Source organism: Carassius auratus, unplaced genomic scaffold (genome assembly GCF_003368295.1).
Source record: "Carassius auratus strain Wakin unplaced genomic scaffold, ASM336829v1 scaf_tig00038541, whole genome shotgun sequence".
Lineage (NCBI taxonomy): Eukaryota > Metazoa > Chordata > Actinopteri > Cypriniformes > Cyprinidae > Carassius > Carassius auratus.
The window spans coordinates 27127-54426 of NW_020526444.1; the positions used below are offsets into that span (position 1 = coordinate 27127).

At 36.8% G+C, this 27300-nt stretch overlaps 1 protein-coding gene and 1 long non-coding RNA gene across 2 annotated transcripts in view; one reads left to right on the forward strand and one right to left on the reverse strand.

Annotated features, from left to right (window-relative positions):
* The window catches only part of LOC113083508 (ELKS/Rab6-interacting/CAST family member 1-like), a 50173-nt gene extending 25288 nt beyond the window's left edge, over positions 1–24885 (reverse strand). The window contains exons 1-3 of the mRNA XM_026254560.1: positions 24719–24885; positions 15239–16135; positions 3413–3829 (exon numbers count right to left, since the gene is read on the reverse strand). Coding sequence (XP_026110345.1) covers positions 3413–3829; positions 15239–15925 — 1104 coding nt within the window. The 5' untranslated portion in view covers positions 15926–16135; positions 24719–24885. The remainder of the gene's footprint in view (positions 1–3412; positions 3830–15238; positions 16136–24718) is intronic.
* LOC113083510 (uncharacterized) lies at positions 24021–24972 on the forward strand. Its single transcript, XR_003283288.1, has 3 exons — positions 24021–24449; positions 24575–24733; positions 24856–24972. It is a non-coding gene; the product is annotated as an uncharacterized LOC113083510 (long non-coding RNA).
* Positions 24973–27300: the final 2328 nt, after the last annotated feature.

Genomic DNA, 27300 nt, shown 5'->3' on the forward strand with positions numbered 1-27300 from the left:
TTAAATCGCTAGATTAAAAGAAGGGCTATTCGTTTATTTCCCCCATTCTCTGAAGTCCAACTGGAGGGTCCTCTGATCTCGGTCCAATTCATTATTTTAGCTCACACGACACCTGTAACATTTGAATAATGCGTTACTGTATTTAGTTGCACTAAACTCGCTGAGACCACAGCATATTGCAATACCTTATCTTCTATAAGGATGCATTAAAGTGATCAAAACTGACAGTTAAGTCATTACAGATGTCACAAAATATTATTTCAAATAAATGTGGTTATTCTGAACTTTCTATCAATCAAATAATTCTGAGAAAAAAATGTTAGTGGATGGACGTTTCTGATTATTTATTAGGAAAATCATTCTGAAATTGTAATAATATATTTTACAACATTATTTTCTTACTGTATTTCTGTAAAAGACTATAAAAGTTTTTTTTTTTAAAACAATAAAGAATTTTACAGACCCCAATCTTGTGAACAGCAGAAGATCAGAGGGTTGTCTGTAGCAAAGCATTAAGCTATGTGGACATTAAACAAATAAATAAATAAAATCCTGATCACCCTGCACACCCTTACACATAATTTTTATGTATAAGGTTGTCTATTGTGTGTCCTACTGTAGACTACTTAGAGTTGTGCCCTTTCATTAACTGGCCACTAGATGTCACTGTCTCCAAAGTCCAGCTATTGACTGTTGGCTGTCTCAGAAGATGCCTGAGAAAAATACAAAGAGTATTCCAGACAGAACTCCTTTCAAAACTACATAACCACTATATCACCCTCCTGACATCATCACATCTCATTCTGACAAACATAAAAGATACAAATATCAAATTAGCACAAAAAGGTTGCTTGATTTATCAAGGACAGTAACTCACAAACCCTGAGAGTCCAACTTATTAGCAACATTCAACTCATCCTAAAATATGATCACATTTCTAACAACAAAGAATGAATGTCTCTTATCTTACTTATAAATAAATAACTGCTATGCTAAAAGCCCATTGAAAATTCACATAGGAACTCTTTACTCGAAAGCTAATTCTCTTTAGGGGTTAAGTATTACAACCTAAACAACTTATGTGACAAATCTGACAGGGAATTTCAGTTGAACTTGAATAAACTTCAATCAGCTTCAATCCTTGAGATAAACTACTAAACTAAATGTGATAAATGGGTCTCCTGCCACATTAACAGTTTTTGTTCTTAACAACCTCTGTGTCTCCTTTCATCAATGTTCTTTTCAGTCTCTCCCGTTTCTATAGCAACAATGTTCAATGCCTTCAATTTGTAACAGGTTTCCCTCTGTCGTTCTCTCTCGGTAAGCTTGCTCGTCCGGCACAGTTTAAAATGACTAATCTAGAGCCCTTGATTCACCATCAGCATTGATTGGGAGTCTTAATGAAAACATTTTACTGCGTATCATCTCTGGATAAATGATCAAGTGCCGTCAGCATCGTTCCCAAATCAGCTGTTTGGTTCTGTTATTCAATCCACAACAGTCATTCAAATGGCGATGTCTAGTGTCATGTTACAAAATTGAATACAATATTTTATACTCAAAACTTATTCTAATCTTGACAAAACATATATTTTTGGAAAGGTCTGAGTCTCCATATTTGATTACTTTTTTAAAACAGAAGTAATACTGTGAAAGAAATGTATACACATTGTGACAGGAAAATACTGGAAATACAGGACAAAATATATTTATAAAGAGTTTGGGTGTCACCCAGTGGCTATTTTTGGTATAGCGCCTAAACAAAATCTCACAGGAACCACAATTTTTATGATATCAACTTCAAATTTGAAACATAATTTAGTTTGACATATGGCTTTGATTTTATCATTTTAGATTTCTTTTCTCATTTCAGAATTGTTATAATATTTATTATTTAGATATTTTTATATAAATATAAATAACCACTATAACATATTTAAAGTTTTAGTTTTTAGTATAGTATATTTTCTTTACGGTTAACTTCTATAACTTTTTCATTTTTTGAAATGCTTTCACTTCAGCAATAATCTGAAATTACAACCAAATAAGCTTTTTTAAACATAGACGTGCATATTCACGTCTATGTTCAAAAAGGAGAGTTGATTGTTTAGAGGATTCAAAGTTGCGTAAGTGTTGTATGCAGTGTTGTGGGTAACGCGTTACAAAGTAACGCGTTAGAGTACTCTAATTACTTTTTTCCTGAAATTCGTAACTTAACGCGTTAGTTTCGTGCGTAAGTAATCAGTAACTTCGTTATTTTTTTAAAAAAAGTAATCCGTTATTTTAAGGAAAGGAAAATCCCGACTGCAGCCTGCTTTTTGTCAGACAGTAGTCCTAGGTCTACTGTGCCACCTGCGGATGTACAGTATCAGCGGAGCCGAAGCTCTGTGATCGTAAAGTCAATGGCTGTGATGCGTCTGTGCCCTGCGCCTGACCCTGTGTGTGTGTGTGGGTTTTTTTTTTTTTTTTTTTTCGAACTCCCGGCAAGATAGCAGAGAGGACAGCGTTTGGTTTATGGAAGTACGCACATTATTTTCAATTTGTCAACGAAAAAGAAAAGAACATAACGGTAAAATGCACACTCTGCTTCTGTCGACCGCCAAAAAATCTACCTCAAATTTAACGCTACGTTTTAATCACTACTTTGAAGAGTAAATGTAAGAGGACTGTGTTAAAGCGAATTTAGGCTTGTGACTGTGAGTGACACTTTAATAATAATTAGTTCGTCTATTAAGCGATTTGTCATTTGCCTGTGTGGCAGTGAAGGATTTAATTCGGTTTGTTATCATTTTTGTTCGACAGGCAGCTGTTAATTTCTGTTAGATCATTGGCTGGCTGGTTGTTCATCATTTCTAAATGGATTTAAATCTGCAAGCCTGTTTAAGGTTGTGTTTACAAGTAAGCATACTTGTACTTTGATAACTGCATTATTTAAAGTTAAAGAAAAATCAGGAGTTATCTTGTGGTGCTCATAATATACAGTAGCCTAGGCTACCCGGGCTGGGTAACGTTAGGTGCGAATTTTGATTAATAATATGTTCTGTGATAAATAAATAAATAAAACGCCATGTGGAATAGCCTATTGCTGACTGTCTTTCCTGTTATTGTTATCCTGCAGTGTTAATTTAGTCGGATGAATGACGTTATTCATTGTCGGGAGTCACGACTTCTAGGTGCATTTAAAGGGGCCGGGGGCTGTGTCTGTCATCATGTGTGAGCCGCTGCAAACGGCTTTTAATTTTTGGTAACGCATGAGTACTCTAACGCGTTACTTTTATGAATAGGTAACGCTGTATCATAACTGATTACTTTTAATTGATGGTAACGTTGTAACCTAACTAACTACTTTCCAAAGTAACTATACCCAACACTGGTTGTATGATGGTTTTCTGAGGACCTTCAGTGCTCTTACCTCCCTCAGCAAGACCATTTCCTTTTCTCTCTGCTCCAAAAGGCTTTCCAGGTGATGGATATGCATCTCGGCATCGGCTAGCCTCCGTGTCCGCTCGTGGTCCTCCTCGTTGGCCTTGGCCGACAGCCCTTTGCTCTGCAACATCTCCAGGAGCTTCTTGATGGACTCGTCTCGGGCACACAGTGTCTGTTTCTGCGTGTCAATGCGCAGCTCCATCTCCTCCAGAGTCTTCCTCAGGAGGAAGAGTTCCTTTGCCTGCCGCTCATGCTCACCGTGCAGCCGCTGGAAGTTCTCCTCAGTCAGCTCGGCGGTCAGGGGCTCGCCAGGACAAATGCTGGAGTCCTGCTGAAACAGCTGGTTCAGATCTCTCTGGATCCGCAGCTCATCCTGGAGGGCCTGGATGGTCATCTGGATATGCTGCAGATGAAACAAATGAATGAGAGAAAGCTTATGTAAATACAGTCTCCTGCGACAAAGAAGCAATACTAAAATTCTGGCTATATCTGGTAATGATAATATGATATAATAAAAGAATGAAAACATTTTAAAACAAATGTATTAAGTCTGTCGATTTAATTACTTATGATTTTTTTTCCATTTTTAATTTAAGTTAAAAAAAATAAACAAATTAATTTAAAGCAAAACAATTTAAATAAAAAATTAATTAAAAAAATAAATAAAGGCAAATATAAATAATAATAATGATAATAATAATAATAATAATAATAATAAATCAATTAATTAATAAAAATAACACAGCAAAATAAAACAAATAATAACAAAGACTAAAAACAAGTTAAAGTAAATAAGAACAAAAATAAGTAAATATTGTTAAAAATAAAATAAAAACACTACTACAAACTGATTTAGATAACCATACCATGACAGGCTAAGATACTCTCTCTCGTCCAAACATAAAAAGAATAAATGATCATATTAATAATTCCCTAAAATCTTGTGTGATTTCTCCAGAGATTTTTTCAGAACACTACATCAGCTGTTAGAGTCTACTCAGGACTTTTAGAGCTCTAAAGACATACAGTACGTCTATTACTTCCACCAGGAGCAGCTCTCTAGAGACCTCGGGGTAAATACAGGCCATGCTCTCCAACCACACTGAACAACCAGTCCCAAAGGAGTGGGATTCATGATATCAGTCTACCTGAGGACCAAAAAAGCAGTTAGAAGAGCTACGCTGGAACAAGGAGAAAGTAAGGTGTTCAGGAAGGCCAGAGGGCATGAATTTATGAATAGTCATGAATATGTCTGCAGGCATCACCATGGTTACAAACACCCTTTTCCCTTACACTGCAGGAAAACGTTACTGCCACACAGGTGTAACAAGATGATGGATGGTAGTATTCATATTTTTTGTTTTTGTCTGATTTCCACATGATGACAGCAACATGTGTTCCTCTATGAACTCATGACGTGGGACAGGAGGTGTTGTCACTTCCTTTTTAGAATGATTAACCAATTTACATACAAGAAGAGGACGGCGTGTTTTTTGGCTTGATGCTAGGACACAAACACAGTAACTCAAGATAGCACACGTGTCTGTGCCGCAAAACAGGCACTTCAGACACACCTCACACACACAAAGTAAAAGTCTAATAAAAAAAGTGAGGCCATCAGTAAAAAGACTTACATACATACATATATATATGCAAAATAAATACATATACAGAAAGAGACACTGACGGCTGTGTTACTGTATAAATATTGACTTTATATTCTCAACAGATTGTAATGGCACCACAGAGACAGGACTCTACATTATTCATTAGTCTCCTCTGGCTGCTGTTATCTCTGTCCGTCATGTGTGTGCGTTTGGAAAAGAAAAAGTGAGAGAAAGAGACAGAAGGAAGAGAGGCAGAGAAAAATAACACGGGTATAGCGTAGTTAAGTAGAGATATAGTACTTCTTTTATTATTGTAATGTTTTTCAGTGGTTTACTTATAAATTTAAGTGAATAAATATTTAATTAAATAAATAATTAATTAAAATGAACAATATAAAATTTATTCATATATGGAAACAGTACTTCTACCATAAAGGTCATATTTCAAAATAATTTTTACATTTAAATGAATATTTATAAATGAATGAATATGTATAAATGTAATAAAATAACTAAAATGTATAAAACAAATACATTTTAGTTATATAATACACTAATTTAAAATGTGACAATTGTAAGTCAGTATTTTACTATTTAATTTGAAATTATATATATATATATATATATATATATATATATCTTCATATTGGGCAATTTCCCAAACAGACCTGTTTAAATCTTGACGTTTTAAAGAATTATTATGAAACATCTTTCACAAAAGATTGATTTAAGCAGTACTTGTGAAATCACTTCTAAAGAGTGAGACCAGAAGAAATCAATATGAAGTATCAGCCAGCCTGTTATTCCCCTTCAAAATGGCAATAAAATCAAAGCAGGGATCTACAGTAACACATCTTAATTCTTCAGTTTGATCATTTAATTCTTCACATACTAACATTAAAGAGCTAGTTGTGCTAAAGAAACCCTAAAAGGCTGACAAGCAGGGTCAGGAACTTGAGATAGGTGATGGCGCAAAGACGGGACAGAGGTGAAAAGGGCAGAGAACAGATCAGCAAACAGGCCTCCATGGAGTAGTAACCAATCTTAAGGCTCTTACAAGAACCGCTAGACGATAATGAAGTTATCATCAGGTCTTCGGCTTTGTACATGCCTGATATAGCAATATTATATTAAAATGGCAATTAACTGAAACCTAAGACCAGCAAAAGTAAGTCTGAACACCTCCTATGGGTCTATAAATGTGAGCAGACCCTGATCAGACACAAAGATCAGATCAATAGTAATATCAACAAATCATTTATCAGAGTATGCAGTGGTTTGGATTTCTCTCTCACACACATTGATAGCAGTCTGTAGAGTTGAAAACATCCACCAAGTCTTTTCTTTCCACTCCATATCACCTCACTCCACATCACATATCCTGTCTGGTGGAAAGGTTTGTTCCATGTCTTGTCGTGTCTCTAATCTCCACTCCTACACTATCACTCCACCCTAAAGATTGGGCACTGGGATTGACATTTCCTGCAGACATTCAACCCAAATCCCTCTGCAGTGAATGGGTGCCGTCAGAATGAGAGTCCAAACAGCTGATAAAAAAAAAAATCACAATAATCCACAAGTAATCCACATACTGTAAATTCAGTCCATCAATCGAAAGCTTGTGAAGCAAAAAGCTGCATGTTTATAAAAGCAAATTCATCAGTAAGATGCTTTTAAACTTAACCGTTGCTTCTGACTAAATTATGAGTCCAATATCTGTCATACTGCTGTCTCCATTGTAACTCTTGTCTAATCTGAATCAGGAGAGAAATATGCAAATACCAAGCATAGTTTACAATCAAAAACAGTCCAGAAAAGTTCAAGACCAGTATGTGAGTGGATTTTATGTTAGAGGACAACAGAAGATGGACTTTTTCACTGGAGGAAGTTTTCTTATGGATTATGGACTTGTATTTTAAACAAAAGAAATAGTTTCAAGTTAAAAAGCCTGAATAATGGATTTGTTTCCTATCACACAGCTTTTCACTTCAGTTGTATTGTGGATGTATTAATCAGCTGTTTGGACTCTTATTCTGACGGCACCCATTCACTGCAGCGGATCCATTGGTGAGCAAGTGATATAACGCTAACCTTCTCAAAATGTTCCAATGATTAACATCTGCTAACCACTAGTGAGTGGGGTTATATTTATAACTGTGGCTTTTGCACTTTTATTTTATTTCATCTATAAACTTGACTGCTGATGCAAGGCACTTCCCTTTTCCAGGCTCAAGGGTCCCACACAAGACTGACCACACAGAACACACACAGTCCAGACAGTATGACAGACAGCTGTGCTCACATACGACTGTTACAAGTCCATTGCCTGAGGATGGATCGGTCAGCCTCAGGCAAAAGATTCAGGACTGCTTAAAAGAACAGACGATAAAAATGAAACAAGCTTGCTGTGCAGGACAAGACATCTAAAGGGGATTGATCCTTTCTCGGCTGAAATAAAAAACAAACCCTCTCAAGTTTTAAGGTAGAGACAAGCACTCTGTTGACATGAACACCTAAAACATCATACACTCATTGAAAAAAGCTGTACAAAACTGAGGCAGTAACATTTCAAAAGGCATAGCTTTGTAGCTTATTCATTAGTACCATATTAGAACCTATATGGTACATATTAACCCTTTTGAAAGGGTTCTGCCACACTGAAAACTTTTGTACCTTTTGGTCCTGAGTGTACAATCAAACAACCCCCTCTCTGAAAGTTATCTGTTAGCTATGGAAGCTATGTTAGCTGTTAGCTATGGATCTGGTAGCTATGGAAGCTATTTTTTTGTTTTTTTCTTATTGTTTTTTTAAAATTGCAAGATGTTAACTCAGAGTTGCAAGATATTAATTGAGAGAAGCCTGTTTCCACCAAGGAAAAAAAAAATATTTCAAGTTCATAGTTGTTTTTCTTTTCTTGCGATTGTGAGTTGAAAATTCTGACTATTCTTCTCTTTTTTTTCTCTTCTCACAAATCTGAATTTAATCACAATTAACTTTTTTTCCCTTAACAGAAAGTAAAGATATACAGTAAACTTGCAAAGAAGTTAGCATTTCCATTCATCTCATTGGAAATTTCAGCAGATGCTAACAGGCCTTTCTTTAACCCTCCCACAACCCTCCCCTCACTAGAAGGATCAGACTTTCCCGGTCCAACCCCCACAGATGGAATGTCTGAGGGAATGTCAAACCACAGAATGCAGCGGAGAGGGAAAAAAGATGGCTGAGGGATCTGCTGGATATTTCAACTGCGATGGGACACTTCACAGCAGCCCCGCAGTCTTCAGAAGAATCTAAACGAACCTAAACTAAGGATAGACAAGAAGTGGTGGGCCTTGTTTTCTTAATAACAAGGATACGGCGAAGCTGTAATCTTGAGCATGTGCGACCTCTGACCCTTAAGAACCCGCCAGCATTCTTTCAATGTTGGTTGGGCCACAGTGAATGACCTGAGGTGCTCTGCCAATCAGCACAAACTCATTCAGCCCTTCAACTAACATGTTCCAGAGAACAAGAATCCCACACAAAAATGCTAGAGCCACACCTCCCTTTAACACAGCACATTTCACAGCATACCTAGACAATCCAGTGTGGTTAAGAGACATGTTTTATTCTTACAGAGATATATACTGTATTCTCCATAAGAAAAATTATACTTTCATGAGTACTGAAGAAGGTCTAGATGTTTTCATCCATCAGGTATTATTGTACCAAACATGGTAAGGATAAATCCAGTACACAATGCCCACCTTTAACAATCAAAATCATTTCAACAGTTAAAAACAAGTCCTGTTCTATACCGTTTTCCTTGCTCTTTTACTCAGTAATATTATATTACATAAGTATAACGAGTTACAAACGGAAATAAAGACTGACTTTTAAACTCACAAAGGATGATGGTTAAATGATTGGTGTTTTTCCACCATTTGACTGGCTTTTATCAGAAAGCCTGCTGAGCTCTTTCCTACCTGGTGAGGTGATTCCTCACAATGGATCGACATCATGAATAACTCATAGCAAATGCATTAATTAATTGATTCCATTCCCTGTGTGCATCCAGACTAATGAGGAAACCCAACGGCAAACCAACAGCACACAGAGGCAGTGGTATCAGGTGACAGAGTCATTGACATCTATCTATAACAGCACAACATAAAAAAAAAAAAAAAAAAAAAAAAAAAAAAAATTCCACAAATCTTTTTTATATCTGTTGAAAATGCACTCATCCTCAGGCCATCCAAGATGTAGAGGAGTTTATTTCTTAATCAGAAAAGATTTGGAGAAATGTAGCATTACATCACTTGCTCACCAGTGGATCCTCTGACGGCACCCATTCACTGCACTGAGAAAGTGATGTAATGCTTAATTTCTCCAAACTTGTTCGAATTAAGAAACAAAGTCATGTACACATTGGATGGCCTGAACTAATTTCTAATTTGTATCACTTTCTTCAATCTCTTTTCCAAAATAGAGAACAATAAAAGAAACTAGGGCTGTGCAAAAAATCAAATACGATTTTCATGCACATCTCATCAGTAAAGACGCTCCTTTAATTAGAAGTATATCTCCAGCACGTGTGTTCAGATCAGGGTTGCCAGGTTTTCACAACAAATCCTGCCCTGTTGCTTCTTAAAACTAGTCCAAAACTAATCGCGATTCCAGGAGGTTCCCCAATAAAAAATTGCTTCCCCGGGTTAAAATATAAGTTTTAAAATACAAGTCTGTGATTGTTTTTCATGTCCGCGGGTCGAAGCGACAATACCAATATTGTGATATTAAGCCCCTAAAATGCGAATTTTACCAAAGCAACCATGCCATAAGACTTAAATTTTGACCCCGGAAAGCAATTTTTTTTATCGGGGAACCTCCTGGAAACGCGATTGGGCTAGTTTTGGACCAGTTTTGAGAAGCAACTGGGCAGGATTTGTTGTGAAAACCTGGCAACCCTGATCTGAACACACGTGCTGGAGATATACTTCTAATTACAGGAGCGTCTTTACTGATGAGAATCGCATGAAAATCGCATTCGATTTTTTGCACAGCTTTTAAAGAAACTGAATGATTTGGGAATCAAAGAAAAATGAATCTGTCAGATTATGCCTAGCACATCAAAATCCTTAAAAAGAGCAAACAGGAAAGAAAAGTCCTATTTTCCATGACAGGTCCCCTTTAAGTCTAGACCTCTCCAATTAGCTCTGTTCATCATGTCTGTCTGTGTCTCAGCCTCCTATGGGCCACTGTTGTGTCCCAATCGACTCGCCTCGAAACCTTCCAGTGGTGCAGTCAGACCCTGCAGGTCACCATCACAATACAGAGCCATCATTCAGTTCACTGTACCAATTACAGCTTGTCTCCTGCGTTGAGCCTAAGAACATCAGCACTGACTTAAGGCCATCTGTAATTTTCACACATGCATCGTACAAGGCTTTAGCTCATCCTAGCTTTTTCAAATGCTTGGTCATCAAAGATCCTAAAAAGCTATAACTTTCATTTTAAAAACACCAATTCATGTCCACATAGACAGGAAATCTCCACAGTTTGATTCAAAGGGCTCATTGAGATCTGGGCCGGTTCTTGCAGAGGGTCTGCTATTGCGAGGCTACCATGGCAACCGAGACTTGCTGTGTCATGAAGCCCTCGAAGGAAAGCAAAGCCAGACAACTGAATGTGATTATGTAATTAACCAGATGTGAAGGGGGAGGGCGTCATCGGACGGGAATAATCATTCAAAAACAGCCATTTTCAATTAGAGCAAGCAGACTAAACGTGGCTGCATTTTAAAAGTCCAATTTTGTTCTCCAGGTTTACATTACATTGAAATAGCAGGCCAAAAACTTCAAAAAACAATCAAATAAATAACATTTAAATGCATAGGACCAGTTTAGAACATTAGAAATAATTAACTCTCTCTCTTTATATTTATTTATATATATATATATATATATATATATATATATATATATATATATATATATATATATATATATTTATGTGTGTGTATATATATATATATATATATATATATATATATATTTATGTGTGTGTATATATATATATATATATAAATTTGCCCATTTAATAGTTAAAATAAACTAAAATGAAAAATTCTGTACAATAAATAATAGAAACTATCAATTGAATTTGTCCAGTAAAAAGGGCCAATTTAATCTACAAAATAAAATTATCTAAGACAATTGATATAATTTTAGAAAATCTTATACTGTATGTGTCATTTATCTCTCAATCTCACTCTAAAAAAATGCATATACATTTAAAAAAATATATAAATAAAAATGTATATGTACACAATAAAATATATGTCCGAATTTATTTTATTTACATGTATTCAAATTAAATCCATTTGAATAAATGCAACAAACCAGACACTACATACGACTGTGAAATTAAATCAGCATAATTGCCATGAAAATAAATGCAACAATGCAAAAAATAATAATCTTAATGGTACAGGAAAACAGTCCTCATTTTCTGTGTTATTTTTTCTTTGGATTTTAGAAATACATCTAACTCTTTGCCTGATTAGAAACTGATAACCTATAACCACTGTACAACATTACTTCAAGTACAGCAGACCATTTCAGCTTCTTCTAGGTTCAGTCGGAATGTCCAAATACAGATACACATGTAGGTACAGTATAAACACCTTGAAGGTGGGCGGGACTCCTGCTGACTGACAGGAAGAATGGAGCTGATCACAAGGGCTTAATCTTAATGCAGCATGTCAGAGGGGCCATCTGCACAGTCAGTGGGGGTTTTGGGAAGTACGGCAGTAGTGAACAAAGCAAACCTGCTCCCTTCTCGCTCCCTTTCATTAGCCACACGCAGCATCCAAAGCAGCAGAGATCTTAATCATAAGGCTTAAATGTTCAGAGCATCTACCTACTGTAGTACAGCAAACCTTTTTTCCAGTCATGGACCTGGTAGAAAACGTCTTCTGTATATGCAACCTCTTTTTCCTCTTTCGCTCTCCAATCTATTTGTCTCAATGCCTCTCATAATCCAACTTTTGAACTATAGAGAGTGAGGGAGAGCGGGACTGTGAAGTAGAGGAGATTCTGAGTAAATGATTCGGTTAATTCCACACCTGTCCTGCATGACCAGACTCATATAAGGGGCTGCCGCATCTGCCAAAGAGCATCGGCTCACACTCCCGTGGTGAGAACGGATAAAAATATGATCTGTCATCCCTGCATTCTTTCTTCCAGACTTTTACTACCTTGCACATGGGTTGTTCAAGATTAAGAGACCAAATATTAAAGTTAAATCTTGAATCTCTTAATCTTTTGTTACAGCATGTTGATTTTAGTCCTCCTGTCTAATATGGCACAGCAGCATTACATACGGCCCTGCTCCATTATGATCCTACAGTGTAAACACACAGCATATTGTATGACACAGTCATTCTGCTGTGAGTAATGAGCTAATTATCTATTACATAATGAGTAAAAACAGCCCACAAACCTTAATCGGGCTAAGCAGGATGACAGGAAGCATTGAATAAGAAGATCATGCAAAATATCTTCATGGTTCTTAGTCACTGAGCTCAACATGTGATGTTTATTTCCATCTGAGAGCAAGTGTGGAGCTTGATGACCCCTGACTCCACCCTTGAACATCTGCTACCCTTCTAAGTTACATTTACTGACATGACACAGCAAACAAACCCCTACACTATCTGTGCTCATCTCATCTGACTCAAACATTTTGGATTAGGAACAAACAGTCTGACTGGATTGGTGAATATTAGTGTGGGGGCGGACCTTGGCTGTGCAAAGTGACACTACCTGATAAGGAGACTGTGGGATTGGGGTGCAATTCTTTGGACCTTTTACAACACTTCTACAGTAAGCGCATCAGGAGCCACATCTGTCATCTGTTCTCATGTCTTCAGAAGGCAGAGATACACGCTTATGGAAAACACACATGTTTGGACACCCGACTGGCTCGGTTGCTTTGTTTGAAAAGATGCACTTACGTCATAGTGCTTTCTATTGCTGGGAATGTCACGGCAGATGTTCACAATGCACTGGAAGAAAAATACTTTTAAGGAAGTAAAGTAAATTTTGTTTTCTATATCTATTCTATAAAATTATCATTTAATATGATATATATTTTGACAATACTTTTAATTAAGTATGCTCATTTTAGTAATTTCCGTTCATAATTTGTACATTTTCTTTATAAACGCTAATTATTAACACTGTTAAATATAATCTGTTGCAAATCTCAAATTAAATATCCATTTTCATACTGTATTTTATATTGTGATGTCTAAATTAACTTTAAGCATTTAAAACAACTGATTTTATTTATTTTTCTTTCATTATTTAAGACACAAAAACGTTACATTTTTAACTATTTAAATAAAAAAAATGTATGCAATCAGCCAAATAAAAAATATTACTAATAATTGTTTATCATATCAGCCAGAATTGTATGATACAACCCTAAATGGAAGAGAGAGAAATCATGCTCACGAATCCAGTGAACTAGCATGTGGGCTGAATGAATGAATGAAGAGAGAGATCCGAGCAGAGGAGGTAAATTAATGAAAGTTGGCTGACTAAAGGGGTTTTCTGTGTCACATCTCATAATTGAACAGGTCTCACAGGAACATTCAAGCATTATTTCCCTCATTCCTGCTCCTTTATCCCTCCTTTGAATGCCTCTCTCTCCTGAGAATTCGACGTGTTCATTTAACTGACCAAGGTTCTTTTGAATATTGATCTAGTTCATCTAGATAAACCCTCTAACGACAGAACCAGACTTCATCAGTCAAATACTCCAGCTCACTGCACTAAGTCAGAGTGGGGTGTCATATGGGTTAAAACCCAATGTCTTGCACCGACCGGACTACACAAAAATGTCATCCGAGCCTTCATCAAACAGGCGGTGTGAGTGAAAGGCATCAAAATGCAAGGAGGACGAGACCCTCATTAGCCTCGCGCTTCAGCCAAGGCAGAAGCAGAACCATTTGTGTATTAAAGGTCTATGACATCCAACTAAGTTCAAAGTTAACTTTACAGACACTGCGATGTACACACAGTCTTTCTTTAGGATGGCAATTCTTTGCCAGATATCAATGGTGAAATCTCAGGCAATGCCAGACTTGCATAGACTAGACTAAATACATAAAAACATCTTCCTGTTGAAAAGAGGTGATGGTATAACAATAACAGTTCATGTCTATGCCACATGCTGTAGACTGCAGGCCCTGCCCATGAAAATGCTAAATTACAGTTTACACAAGAGCTAAAATTCAGCACGAATGAAGGAGAATAAAACGGCACATCTCAGGATGGGCATGTGTTAAACTATGGCCTGCAGAAGAGAAATGGATGTTTTAAAATGCATTATTAGTCAACAATAAGAGTCAGACTGAAAGGAAAAGAGCAGGAATCTGCAGCGAAGTCATATAGAGTTAGTTCAACAGTTGTCCATTTTATGTGAAAACAAAAAGATCAGCTTTTTGACTTCTCTCAGCAAGCCAATTCTGAAAACAACACCAAAAGACAAATAGAGCTATTTATTAAGTGCCTTGTAATGATGTTCTTCGGTAATCAGATCCATTCTGCAAGTAATACTTTTTTTTTTGTCTCAGTGCCAGGTGCACCGTTTCGTATAATTGCATTTCAGCAGACGAAGCCCTTTGGCTACCAAACACTACAGTAAAAACACCAGTATATTCCAGCTTACACAAGAGAAGGGAAATCACATTTAGACACTTAACTGACCAAAATCTAATTAAGAAAAAAATCTGATTAGTAAAAAAAGCAACATTTGGGGATGCATGACATGTTAGTTAAATGTCAAATAAATGTAATTTAATGTATATTTAATTGGTCATGCTCATTCTATTTTGCCAACATCTAAAACTTTAAAATCTAAATCTTTACAAAGCCTCATTTAAGAGCAGTGTTAAAGGTAATCTTTAGAAAATCTCAAAAAGAACTGGTTTATTTGGAATTTATTTACTGGCCATAGCTTGAATGGCTTATCAGCCAGAATGTTTATATCAATGTATCCACACCTATGTATATTTTTTTTAATAAGGTGCAAGCATAACATCCTAAAAACTAAAGCTACATTATTCCCTACAAAATATTCTGATTCACTCTGACAGATTTCATATTACAAAAATAAAATGCATTGTGAATATGTCTTAAATCCACGTAATCTCCTCTCACCTGATTCTCCTCCTGGACGACTCTGTACTGCTCTTTCCACACAGCGATCTTAGACGCCTCATCCTTGCGCAGGGCGCGCTCTTTTTTCAGCTCAGGGCTCCAGAAGGTCTTAATGGAGTTCATGGAAGAGCTGAGTTTGCTCTCCTTCACATCCACCTCCTTCCGCAGGAGCTCGTTCTCCCTAAGCACCTCCTTGAGCTGGGTCTGCAGGTCCATGATGGTGTTGTCCCGCGCCTGGCGCAGCGAATGAGGCACAGTGGACGCAAGGGTGGAAGGCATGTGGTGGTCTCCAAAAGCGATAGCATCAGTTGAAACGGAGCCGGGAGCCCCGGTGGAGATATTTGGGCTGGATCCCATGACGGTCGTTCGGACACTATAAGGCACCCGTCCTCCTGAGCGGCCCAGCGTCATAGTGCTCTTAGGCAGGTCCGGGCCAGACGTCACCACCTCGTTGTCACTCAGGTACATGGGGCTGGATGTGGCATAGGCAGCGTTGAGAGACTGGATGTTCTCCATGGAGAGGGTTTTACCACCTGGACCTCCAAGTCCACTACCCCCTGAGCTGTTGGTGCGGCGGTGGCCCAGACGGGGCGAGCGAGGGAGACGAGGCGAGCGGCCGGGACTCTGATTGCTCCCCCCGCTGTGGTTGCCCTCCACTTTGCCCACGGATCGGCCACTACCGTACATGGCGGTTTTGACTGAAGAAGGGCAAGAGTGAAGAGAAAAGGATGATATGGACTGATTCAATCTTTTAAATATTGTAAATTTCGAAAGGTCTGTGATCTACTTTTGGCCTGTTTAAAGCATTTAAAGATGCAGATGTTTCATTTTCATCATATGATTCTGGGTGTTGAAGAGTGGCTGGTTTTATCCGTTTACTCTGGTCATGTTATATTCCTGCAACAGAGAGAGAGAGAGAGAGAGAGAGAGACAAAGTTAAAACCTTTCCTGTCACATTTTTATTCAGATAATGGCGCTCATGCAGAGTTCTCCCTGGCGTCTGCTGCTTTGCACTCTTCTCAGAGAGGAAATAATAAGCTAATGAACAGGTCTGGCACACTGTATGCTTTAACCTCCTTCGCTGGACTCTATGTAGGTCACTCACATGCCATACTGTATTTACTTTAGCTCTTTGGCTTCTGTCCAATACCCATACCGCACTCTCAGCTCTACGTCTCTCTTCATCTTCTCCACACAGTCTTTTCCTCTGCCTTCTTCATCAGTAGCAACTTGCTTTAACATCTGACAGCTTTCATATAAATTGAGGCTGAGCTGATATCATGCAAACTTATTTTAGGAGTATGAACGACACAACAGTCTGCATTCGGAATCTCTGATGGTAATCAAGGCACGAACACCACTTTTTTCTCATCTTTAAATATCTTTTGGTTTAGATATTTTCATATGCATTGCTTGAGCTAGCATGCTAACAGTATGCTGTCTTTAATTTCATCACCTTCAGCACATTGCATCTACAGAAATAATTTGACTTCCATAAAAATGAATCACTGATTAGTCATTCATTTGAATTTAAAATGTAAAAAAAATAAAATAAAAAAATAAATTCAAATAAAATGCTATTTTTAAGCTATATTTTTCTAACTTTTTTAAACACTGATTGTGCAACCTGAAAAAAAACTGCTTGCTTGATTCAACTCTCATGAGGTTTTCAGAGGCTGTGGCACGTCATTTTGGACAAATTACTTCAGTATAACACCTGGATGTAACACCTGCAGTTGAACCATGGCATACATTATAGGGAAATAAAATACTAATACAGACAATGTAATGCCTCTGCTATTGCGGTTTTAATCAACACAAACCATGTATGGGATTGTGAAACCACACATGAACACAGCTATGAGCTCGTTCAGAGAAGAACGGTTTATTTGAGTCCAGCCACAGGCGGCAGCTGCCTTTTGTCTTGTGTGTTTATCCCTGATGAAATACTTCATTGTCTTTTATAAAACACATCTTTGTTTTGTAGCAATACTAAGTCACATGGGACTCATACGTGATCTCTTCTATAAATGCTACTCTATCACTAAATTTAACTCATTTTTTAACACAAAGGGAAGTGGTATAGACTGTTCAATTCATCTGGTTTTTAAGTTCTAGATTTTAAACCCAAAATATTTCCCACAAATGCAGCTTAAGCGTAATTTATTGAGAAGAGGCTGGCAGTGGACAGCGGAGCCATGTTTTGGTCCATCCCAAAAGCCAGGAAAATATTCAGGGAGGCTGCGATCATGCCCAAGCCAACGTACGCGCACTCTCTCATTAGGAAAGAATCTAACATCAGAGCCACAATGTGTCTCAATGGAGTAAATCTACATGAAAATGAACCAAACGTGAAATATGTCAACCACAGACTCCCTTCAGAGTGAAACTTCGCGCTGGGTTTGCGCTGTCATGAAGAACATGATACAAAGAATACAGAGTAAAGAATCAAAACAGTCCGGTCTCATGGAGGAACAGTTTGCTGAAGCTGTGATAGACTCAAGTTGAGAACGGAGCCGGGTACTGATAGATGCGGAGGGGGCAGCGAGACCACAGATTTCCTTCCTCTGCTGCTTTGACGAACGGAAGCCAAATCATTAAAGCAGTGGGCATGTCCAACCCCGTCACATTCCCTGAAGCCGAGAACATGTTTTAAATGCCTGCACTTATCTCACTTATGTAACAGCTTTTTTATGCATTAATCGTCCTAGACCTAAAATATGTAATATGTAGATATAATCAACAACTGCAGATTTGCCACTTTAATGACTCAAATCAGCAGAGCATAAGCGCAGCATGACAGAAACATAGATTCATTGCAGTGAAGGCCAGAGAGAACAGAGCACAACACTTCAGTTAAACAGGGCAGATCTGAGAAGATCGGGACAACTAGAGTCATTCAGAAATTACGGGAATGTATCCCACGTTTGAGGAGCAGAGTTGAAACTGGCTTAGGAACCGACAACACACTACGAAATTTGTACGCCACATCATTTCTACAGATTTTTTTGTTTTTTGTTTTAAACTTAATACTTAATTATTAAGAACACTTGTTTTAAAGTTACAGCCCAAAAAAAGTATACTTCAGCTTAAATTAAATAATGTAAACTAAGTGAATAATGACACTGTTCATTATTGGGTGAACTGTTTCTTTAAGAACTATGGGAGATCTCGCCATCTGGCTCGCCCCGGGCAGGTGGATTACACCTGGACAGTGGACACTTGAAGAAAAGGTACCCTCCCTCCATTTCTTTATCTCTCAATCACTCCCTACAGCCATATCTCCTTCCAGAACAGCAATCTGCACTGCTCTGCTCTTCAATGGGGATTTTCAATGCGCTTCATGGAACAGTGAGTTTCCATTACATTTGGCCTAAATCATCACACATGAAAATAGTCCAAAACCAATGTTTACTATAATGCTCACAGAACTGGAAACTATAAAAGTATTCAACTTATTTTTAATATATCTGGAATAGTCTGTCTGGTATTATACAAACAAACACATGTAAATAAAACCTTCTCCAAATACTAAAAACGAATGTTTATGCCTCTGGAAAAGCAGAGCTTCCAAAAGTGAGAGATATCAGAATGTGTATCTAATGTGAATCTCACTGTTTAAGTATTTTATTCTGAAATTGCTTAAAAGTGTGATCAGATTGTGCCCAAACAGAAAGTAAACTAAATACTTCTTATGCAAAACGCAAAAAGATATTTATACATTGAAAAAAAAAATTAAGAAATGACAAGTAACAGATTAAATTATTTATTTCAAGTAAAAAGGGGGTAGTAGTATTTTATTGCAAGATGTACTCCAAAAATCTTTGTTTAAAAAAAACAATGAAGTTCATAAAACTGTACCATTCATTATAAAATATCTCTTTAAATTATACTAATAACCAATAAAAAACACATTAAACTCACTGAGAATGTGATATTCGTTATGTTTCTTCATGTTATAATATATAGCCTGCAAAATCATAACAAATATATTGGGAATATTCAATGTATGACCCAGCCCTAGTTCTACAGACGAGACGATAAACACACCACAAAAGGAATGCGTTTTATTTTGCTCATGACTCACAACATACAGCTAAACGGAGTCAAATCTTTTAAAGTAATGGTTTGAGTGCGGAGTCAGAATGCATGATCAAACCTTCCAAGCCCACAGCCTAAATTACAGTCAGCAACTCTCATTTCAAACTACAAAGCTGCCTACAATAATCAATACAGGGTAAATTTCAACTAGCCGCTTGGCATTACGGTAACTTTTGGGCAAGGACTCCTTCTCTAACATCTAATATGAATTGTTCTGCCCCCCTCTCGGCTCGGTTACAGCATCAGTGGGACAGTGTGTTTATAGGAGAGAACAGAGGTCAGCTTTGAGCTGATGCCTGACGGCCTGTCACTTCACATCACTGAACATCTCTTCTAGACAGCAGCACTGATTCATCAGCATTCAAACAACTACAACCACGGTGCATTTCATTCAATCCACATCCACACGCACATAAACCACTCTTCTGCCTTCTAAATCCAGATAACTGTGGGAGCATAAATCAGATATCTGACAGATATGCAACCTGAGGATCTTATTTCTAATATGGTAAAGGATGAGATGGGTGACATAACTCAATAAGCAGCCAAAGAAATCATTATATCTCTGCAAAACGACCGATATTGATATCTAGAGACCTAGTCGAGGTTGATGGTCAATATAATGCAGGCACATTCAAGCCTACGTAATGTAATTAAATGAAAGAAAATGAGATTTACTGGAAAGAAAAATAAGCACCAAAGATTATCTGTTTTTTTCCACAATTTTTGTCCAGTTGCTTTGAAAATTGGGCTGACCTTGCAGCGTTGCAGTGTTTCACATTTTTCAAAGACAAAAAAATAAAGCAACAATTATTGGAGGGTGTTTTACAAGAAAATACTATTTCATAATATTTACTTCCATGAAATAAAGAAACTACCTAGCAATTTACAAGCAATTTTCTGACTTGTTTCTAAATGTCTAACTTAATTTCACTTGCTGCCTTGACTTGGTTGTGCAAGTAATTTCAACTTAAATTACATTAAACTGACTTAAATCAAGGTTACTTTCACATGATACAACGGATAAAAGTTCAAATTGCTCAACTTTTTTTGATGAATTAAAAGTAATAAAAAAAAAAAAGTTAAAATTGCTCAACTTTTTTGGATGAATTAAAAGTAATGTAAAAATTAGGTAAATTTTTTTAAGTGAACTATTGCTGTTTAGTGTACTAATTTTGAAATCAAACTGCCAGTTTTTACGCATTATTTACTCAAAATTCAGTGCAGAAAAGGTAGTTTCTTATATGTTGACAAGACTGTCGGTTTTGTAAATCAGCTAAGAGGTTTCCAGAAGGATGAAGGAAATAGAAAAGGTGAAGCATTTCAACATTTTCTTTAGAGAATCACCAAGGGTTGAAGATCCATCAGCCTCCTCTGATACGGGATCTACTGTAAATAGAAGCTGTGCATGGCCAAAGTAGCCGCAGGCTGTTTTCACACTGTTCGACTGTTCATCTGAACTAGAGTTTGATTCAGTCTTCCTCCACTGGCCTTAACTCTTTCTCTTTTGCATTATTTGGCTCAGAATCATGTTGGTTTTGTGTTATCTACTATATGATAAATAAGTGATATTTTAGTAACAGAAATACTATTCACTATTACTTTTTTTTTTTACATATTTTGGATAAGTTTTTTTCTATTTTCTATATTTAAAATGTTCTCCATTTTAATTTTTGTTAAAGTTTGTCATTGTCATTTTATTGTATATTTATATATTGTATAATAACATAAGAATTATTTAACAAAACCTTAGCTAGAACCTCCACATTACCCATTTCTATTTCTCATACCCACAGCTTTAGAGCTACAAGCCAAAGATGTTGTTTCAAACTCCTCAGCAAACACTACATTGCTTTTGAGACTCTGGATCAACTAATCAATAGTCATCTCCAGTCCTGATTTGCTAGCATGAAACGAGAGAGCCGGTGTTGAATGTGCATTTCTTCAGGTCTGACAGGTGCTTGTCCCCCATCTGTCTGTCTGTTTGCGAGAGTTAATTAGGTCAAAGATGGGCTCCCCGCACCAGACATGCTAAACCACGCACACGAGGGACTCTTTCTATCTGAAAGTCTGGCTTGAGTCTGGCTTGCTCAGCACTGAGTTGCTGCTGCATTTGTAGGTGTAGTAGTCATTGTGAAAGACGTCATGAAAGTGCGCTTGCTGAGATGTGTGCTATAGAGGCACCGGAGAACACACAACTGAGGAGACATCGCACATGAAAATCAAGCCACTGCTTACATTAGCATGCTGTGCTAATAATATTCAATATTAAAAGAATCAATATTTATACAAATTAGATTTTATATTTAAGTGTCATTAAATTATTAGTGTTTATAAAGATTAACTTCAAGTGAGTGTTAGATGATGGCAAAAGTGAACTAAAAATATTAAAATATATGAAATTCTATAAGATTCTTAATAGTAAACATGGAAATGGGAATGAGCAGTCACATTTTACATTGCATTTGCCATCATCTGACACTCACTTACAGTTCATCTCGAAGAAATTGTAAAATATAATCTTTATTGAATCTGAACATGCATATACATTTTTTCAATCATATTTTAATGCTGTGATGCCTAAATTCACTTGTAGCTTTTAAAATGACTTATCTGATTTTTAATATCTAACTGATATTAAATATTTAATTTTTGATGCTTAACTGAGATGTATGTGTATGTGTGTATATATATACATATATATATATATATATATATATATGTATATATATATATGAAAAATGGATATTCATTCTGATTACATTGAAGTGCATTATTAAATTATTAGTGGTTACAAAGATTAACTTAAGTGAGTGTTAGACTGACAAATGACGATCTAAAAATAGAGGAAATATCTCATATCAACAGATAAGCTACATTAAAATGTCTAATAAAATCTTTTAAAAATAAAGATGTCATGTTCATTTACATTTTAACTAAAAACATGTCACAAGCATCACATTATGAGGCTCTAAGGACTTCAAATCCAGATGCACTCTTAACCCCCATCCTTCATCGCACCACGGCTTCACCATTTTAAAAAGTGTTTCTCTTAACACACCAGATTGCATAACACATCCACATATCCAAAAGTAAAAAATACATTTTTCATCAACTTCAAACCACCAACAGAACTACACCTTCCCCTTTGGGAAATGAAAGCATGCTGGTACACGCGGACACAAAACAAACCTGCATTTCTCATTGTCCAAGAACCAGTCACCTCCCTGTATTTCTCATGTAGTACACCCTCCAGAGATGAAATAAAAACGAGGACCAGGCCAGGTCTTACAAAAGAGAAGATAGCTTAGTCATATACACCCTAATCGAAGCAGTTTATCTTGATAATATGTCTCTCAATATATTTAAACAAACATATTTGCTTTTGCCACTAACCATTTTTCTCTACTAAAAATTAACAAATGGTTTTAGACAGTGCTTAGATATTCTTTTCAATCACCCTCATCACCAATCAGACAGCAGGTATGATCAAGACCAAGTGTCCATCACAGTTCCTGGGAAAGTTCTAGTTCTGAGAAGATACAGACGCAAACCCTGAAGGCCAGAAGATATGCACCCCTTAAAAAAATGAAGTGATAAAAACAAAATCTTGATCTGATTTTCAGTTATTTTTAGATTATTGGCTTTCCAAAATCTACTGACAACCTTATTGATTGTATAGTCAGATTTTGTGTGTTCAGCTGTGTTTTTAATTTCAATTTTAAGTAAATAATTTCTGTCATCATTAAAATATGTTTCATATATTTGTATTAATAAATAAACAAATAATAATAAAAAATAAATAAATGAATCTAAAAATATATATAATTCAAATAAATACATTTGTGATCAGTCATCAGTCACCCTGTCAGTATTCGTCAATTAAAAATAATAATAAATGCTAGTCAAGCATGTTTGTTTGTGTATGAGTTCACATCAGGTCAGCATGACATTACACTAATCCTTCTATATCAGTAAGACCTCGAGTCCAGCTTCCTGACACAAGCTGTCCAGTCAAACCATGACAAACACAGATACACAGGATTGATCCAGTAACATAGACCAAACGTTGAGATCCACACAACAGATAAAGCAAGAAAGCACATGCTCAGCGTGTTTATCAAATCACTATGAGTCTATTCTGCTGATAATATTCACAGCAAAATGTGATATGTCATCTGACAAAAAAAAACCTTCCTAAAACTAGGATCAGCCACACAATACAGTACTGAAACATCACCTTAAAGGACTGATGTGAAAGACACCTGTTGGATCACAAGTTAATATATTTGATTGATATTTCTTATATTCATAAAGCAGCTACAATATCCAAATCATCTTAAAAAAGGTTTAAGTTTGAAAAAAGTTTAATAAATTATTTTTCCATTTAGAATTTTTAATTACATTTAAAAATGTATATTTAAAATATTGAATAAATGTTTCATCTATAATATGAGCTCATTTTTTAAATTACAGTATAAATAAATATAATAACAGGATTATAAATATGTATTTTTTTTTATTAATTTGGTTAAAAAATGTTAAGGGAGGGGCTCTTGGATCCTTCTCAGGAGAGCCAATCAAATTCTTCTAAACGAGAATCAGTCGGGAACGACACTCGATTGAACTACCTGCAGGGTCCCTGTAACAACATCCTCTGCTTTTAAACAAAACTGTTTTGTTTGAGGGTTTGTTTTGCTCAGAAATAAACACAACTTCGTTTGGAATTAGAGTCAATGTTTCCCCGGCGGGGAGATACTTTGTGTCTGTTCTAAAGCGGAGATATTTTGTAACCGATACATATTTTCCTGCTGACGTCACAGAGAGTAGGGAGATACTTTGTAACAATTCGCGGATATTTAGTAACCGCCTCGCGGACGCTTTAAATCTGTTCTACGAGGGAAATACAGACCAAATAAGCAAAGTTATCAGGAATGAAAGTCTGAAATGCACATGCTTGCAGTCACAGGGCTTGACACCGCCTGGGCTGAAGCTTTGGACGGATTCGCAGCGGTTTTACCACACAATAGTGTCCAGATTGCCTCACTATAGCTGTTTGTGTCGAATCATAAACTCGCCACTGGAACGAGACTCCTCTTACACAGAATATGTGTGTATTTTTTCTTCTTTTCCCCCCTCCTGTTCCACCATTGCTTACTGGCGCAACAGCGTTTCATTTGAACGATCTCTCGTGCGCATTTTGTTAAACATCTGCTTTATTTGCCCTGCTTATAGTTTGCCTGGTCGCATACGAACGTATATAGACCGTCAGTGTGCAATAAAGAGATATTTCTCCACATAATCCCACACTATGCATGGGCTGTGTCCGAGCAGTTCAGACTCTTCAGCAGAGGAAAATCACTTTCAAAAGCTCCTTACCTTCTTCCACAAGAGGTTAGTCCGGTGTGGTGAGATGCCTGTGCCTGTATCTATTGTTGTAGACGGACCGTTATCACTTTGAGAGCTGATAGCCCTGTTTTACAGTACTTCTGTCGTTTTCTCCCTCTCCTTGCCAGATCTACCAGCCAGGGCGCTTCAAGTGACGTAACAAACCGGGATGCGCGCGCCCGACACTGGCCTCCATGACCGTCGTGACGTGCACGAGCTCTACTGCACTTATGCGAGGTGGCACCACATTGGATGATATGCTGGTTATTTACAGTGGGGTTCAAATATATGAGCTAATTGTATTTATTTATTTAAGAAGAAGTTGAGAGTGAGTCCACATATATATATATTTAATATTTATATTTAATATTTTTATTTGCATTTTCTTTGTTCAAATAGTGGATATTTTACACAAGTGAGTTCATATGATCAGTACCACCATGCTGCTTCATTTATATTAGTGACCTGTAGCCTAGTGCATAAGCAATTTTATCAGTTAAATTGTGTGTGTGTGTATGTGTGTATATATATATATATATATATATATATATATATATATATATATATATATATATAAAACAATAATTATAATAATAACAGATCAGAATATATAGAGGGGAAGTCATGGCCTAATGGTTAGAGGGTTGGATATGTATATAGTGAAGTGAAGTGAAATTCAGCCAAGTATGGTACTCAGAATTTGTGCTCTGCATTTAACCAATCCGAAATGCGCACACACACAGAGCAGTGAACACACACACACACACACACACACACACACACACACACACACACACACACACAGAGCAGTGGGCAGCCATTTATGCTGCGGCGCCCGGGGAGCAGTTGGGGGTTCGATGCCTTGCTCAAGGGCACCTAAGTCGTGGTATTGAAGGTGGGTATTGAACAAAATTATAGTGTTCATGCACTATCCCCACCCACAATTCCATCCGGCCCGAGACTAGAACTCACAACCAGAACTCACAACCCTTAGATTGGGAGTCCAACCCGCTAACCATTAGGCCACGACTTCCCCTCTATATATACTGATCTGATCTGATCTGTTATTATTATAATTATTGTTATTATTAATTCTTTGGTTATTGTAGGTAAAACCTCAAATCAAATTTATTTAACATTTAAAGCTTAAAAGTTTTTTTTCATTAGCTACTTATTTCCATTTGCCTGTTTCTATAACAGATAAAGTCCACTAGAGGTCAGTAGAGATCTTCAAAACAGTTGATAGATCAAAATTAGAGAACAACCTACATTTTCAAAATTTCAAGGTCACTGCTTAGTCATTTTTGAAGTTATCCTAACAGGAATTGAAGGGCAGTTTTTAAGCATATTTAATAAAATAACTGTATTCTGAAGAACAGTATAAAAAAACTTAAATTAGATATTTGAAACAGAACTCTGATCAAAATAAGAACCCTTACAGATGTATACAAGTTATTGGTGTTAATCTGGCACTTGGTGCTAATTTCCTTAATTATATGACAAACCAAGCAGCATTCCTCTCATTTTTTTAATGAGATTGCACGATGGCAGGCCGCTCTAATGTGACTGAAACCCTACAACAGGCGGTGGTCCAGATGAAGGGCATAGGGATGACCCTTTCAGCCATGAAAAGCTGGTCGTTCCAAATCTGTGATTTCTTGAATATTACAGCTTCACAGTGACACTAATTCATTCAAGTCACCCAAAAAGCCTAGTTGTCCACCTAAGACAAAAGCACGAGAAGACAGGATAATGCAGAGACTCTCAATGGGGAACTGAAGTCTTGATCTAAACCCGAATGGTACTGTTGTACTGTATAAAACTGTTTTTTAAGGGACGTCCCTGAATGTCCCCAAAGGGAGTTTTGGTCAGATTTAGCTCTTTCGGGGAGAGTTTTGCTGCCAAGCTAAAGTTAAATCCACACTCACACACACACACACACATACTTGTTTGGGGTGCCTCGTGGGGGCACCAGTTATTTACCACATTTTGGGGACACCACTTTCCTGACATCCTAGAGACTAGATAAACACATCAAAAAATCTAAAAAAAAAAGTTTAATAAATATCTCACTTAAAATGTAATTAATTCATTAAAATAAGGGTAGGTGATAATCTGGGGACAGGTCAGGTTAACACATGTGGGGACACGGGGACAACTCCTTATATGGGCATTAACGGAAGTCCCATCTGGGGACAAAACCCTGACCAACTAGTGTATGAGTAAGTACACATGGATGTCCAATCTGGGGACCAACCAGTGTAATCTACAGACAAAGAAAGGTCATAATATGGCCAGCTGGCCAATTCATAATGGTATTTCTGGAAGTTATATTGGTTTGTTAAAAATAGGGTGGTTTAATAAGTTAGTTCATCTTAACTTCAAAAATGAACTTGAACAACATGCAATCTTCAACTGCAAGCCATTTCAGTCCACTAAGACTGCCACAATCATATACTGCATTTAACTCATTCTTACACAATTTAGTTTCTACATTTACTGATTATTATGACCCATGAGAGACATTCATTGAATGTGATTTAGCTGCTCTTATCAAAGTCAATCTAATATAT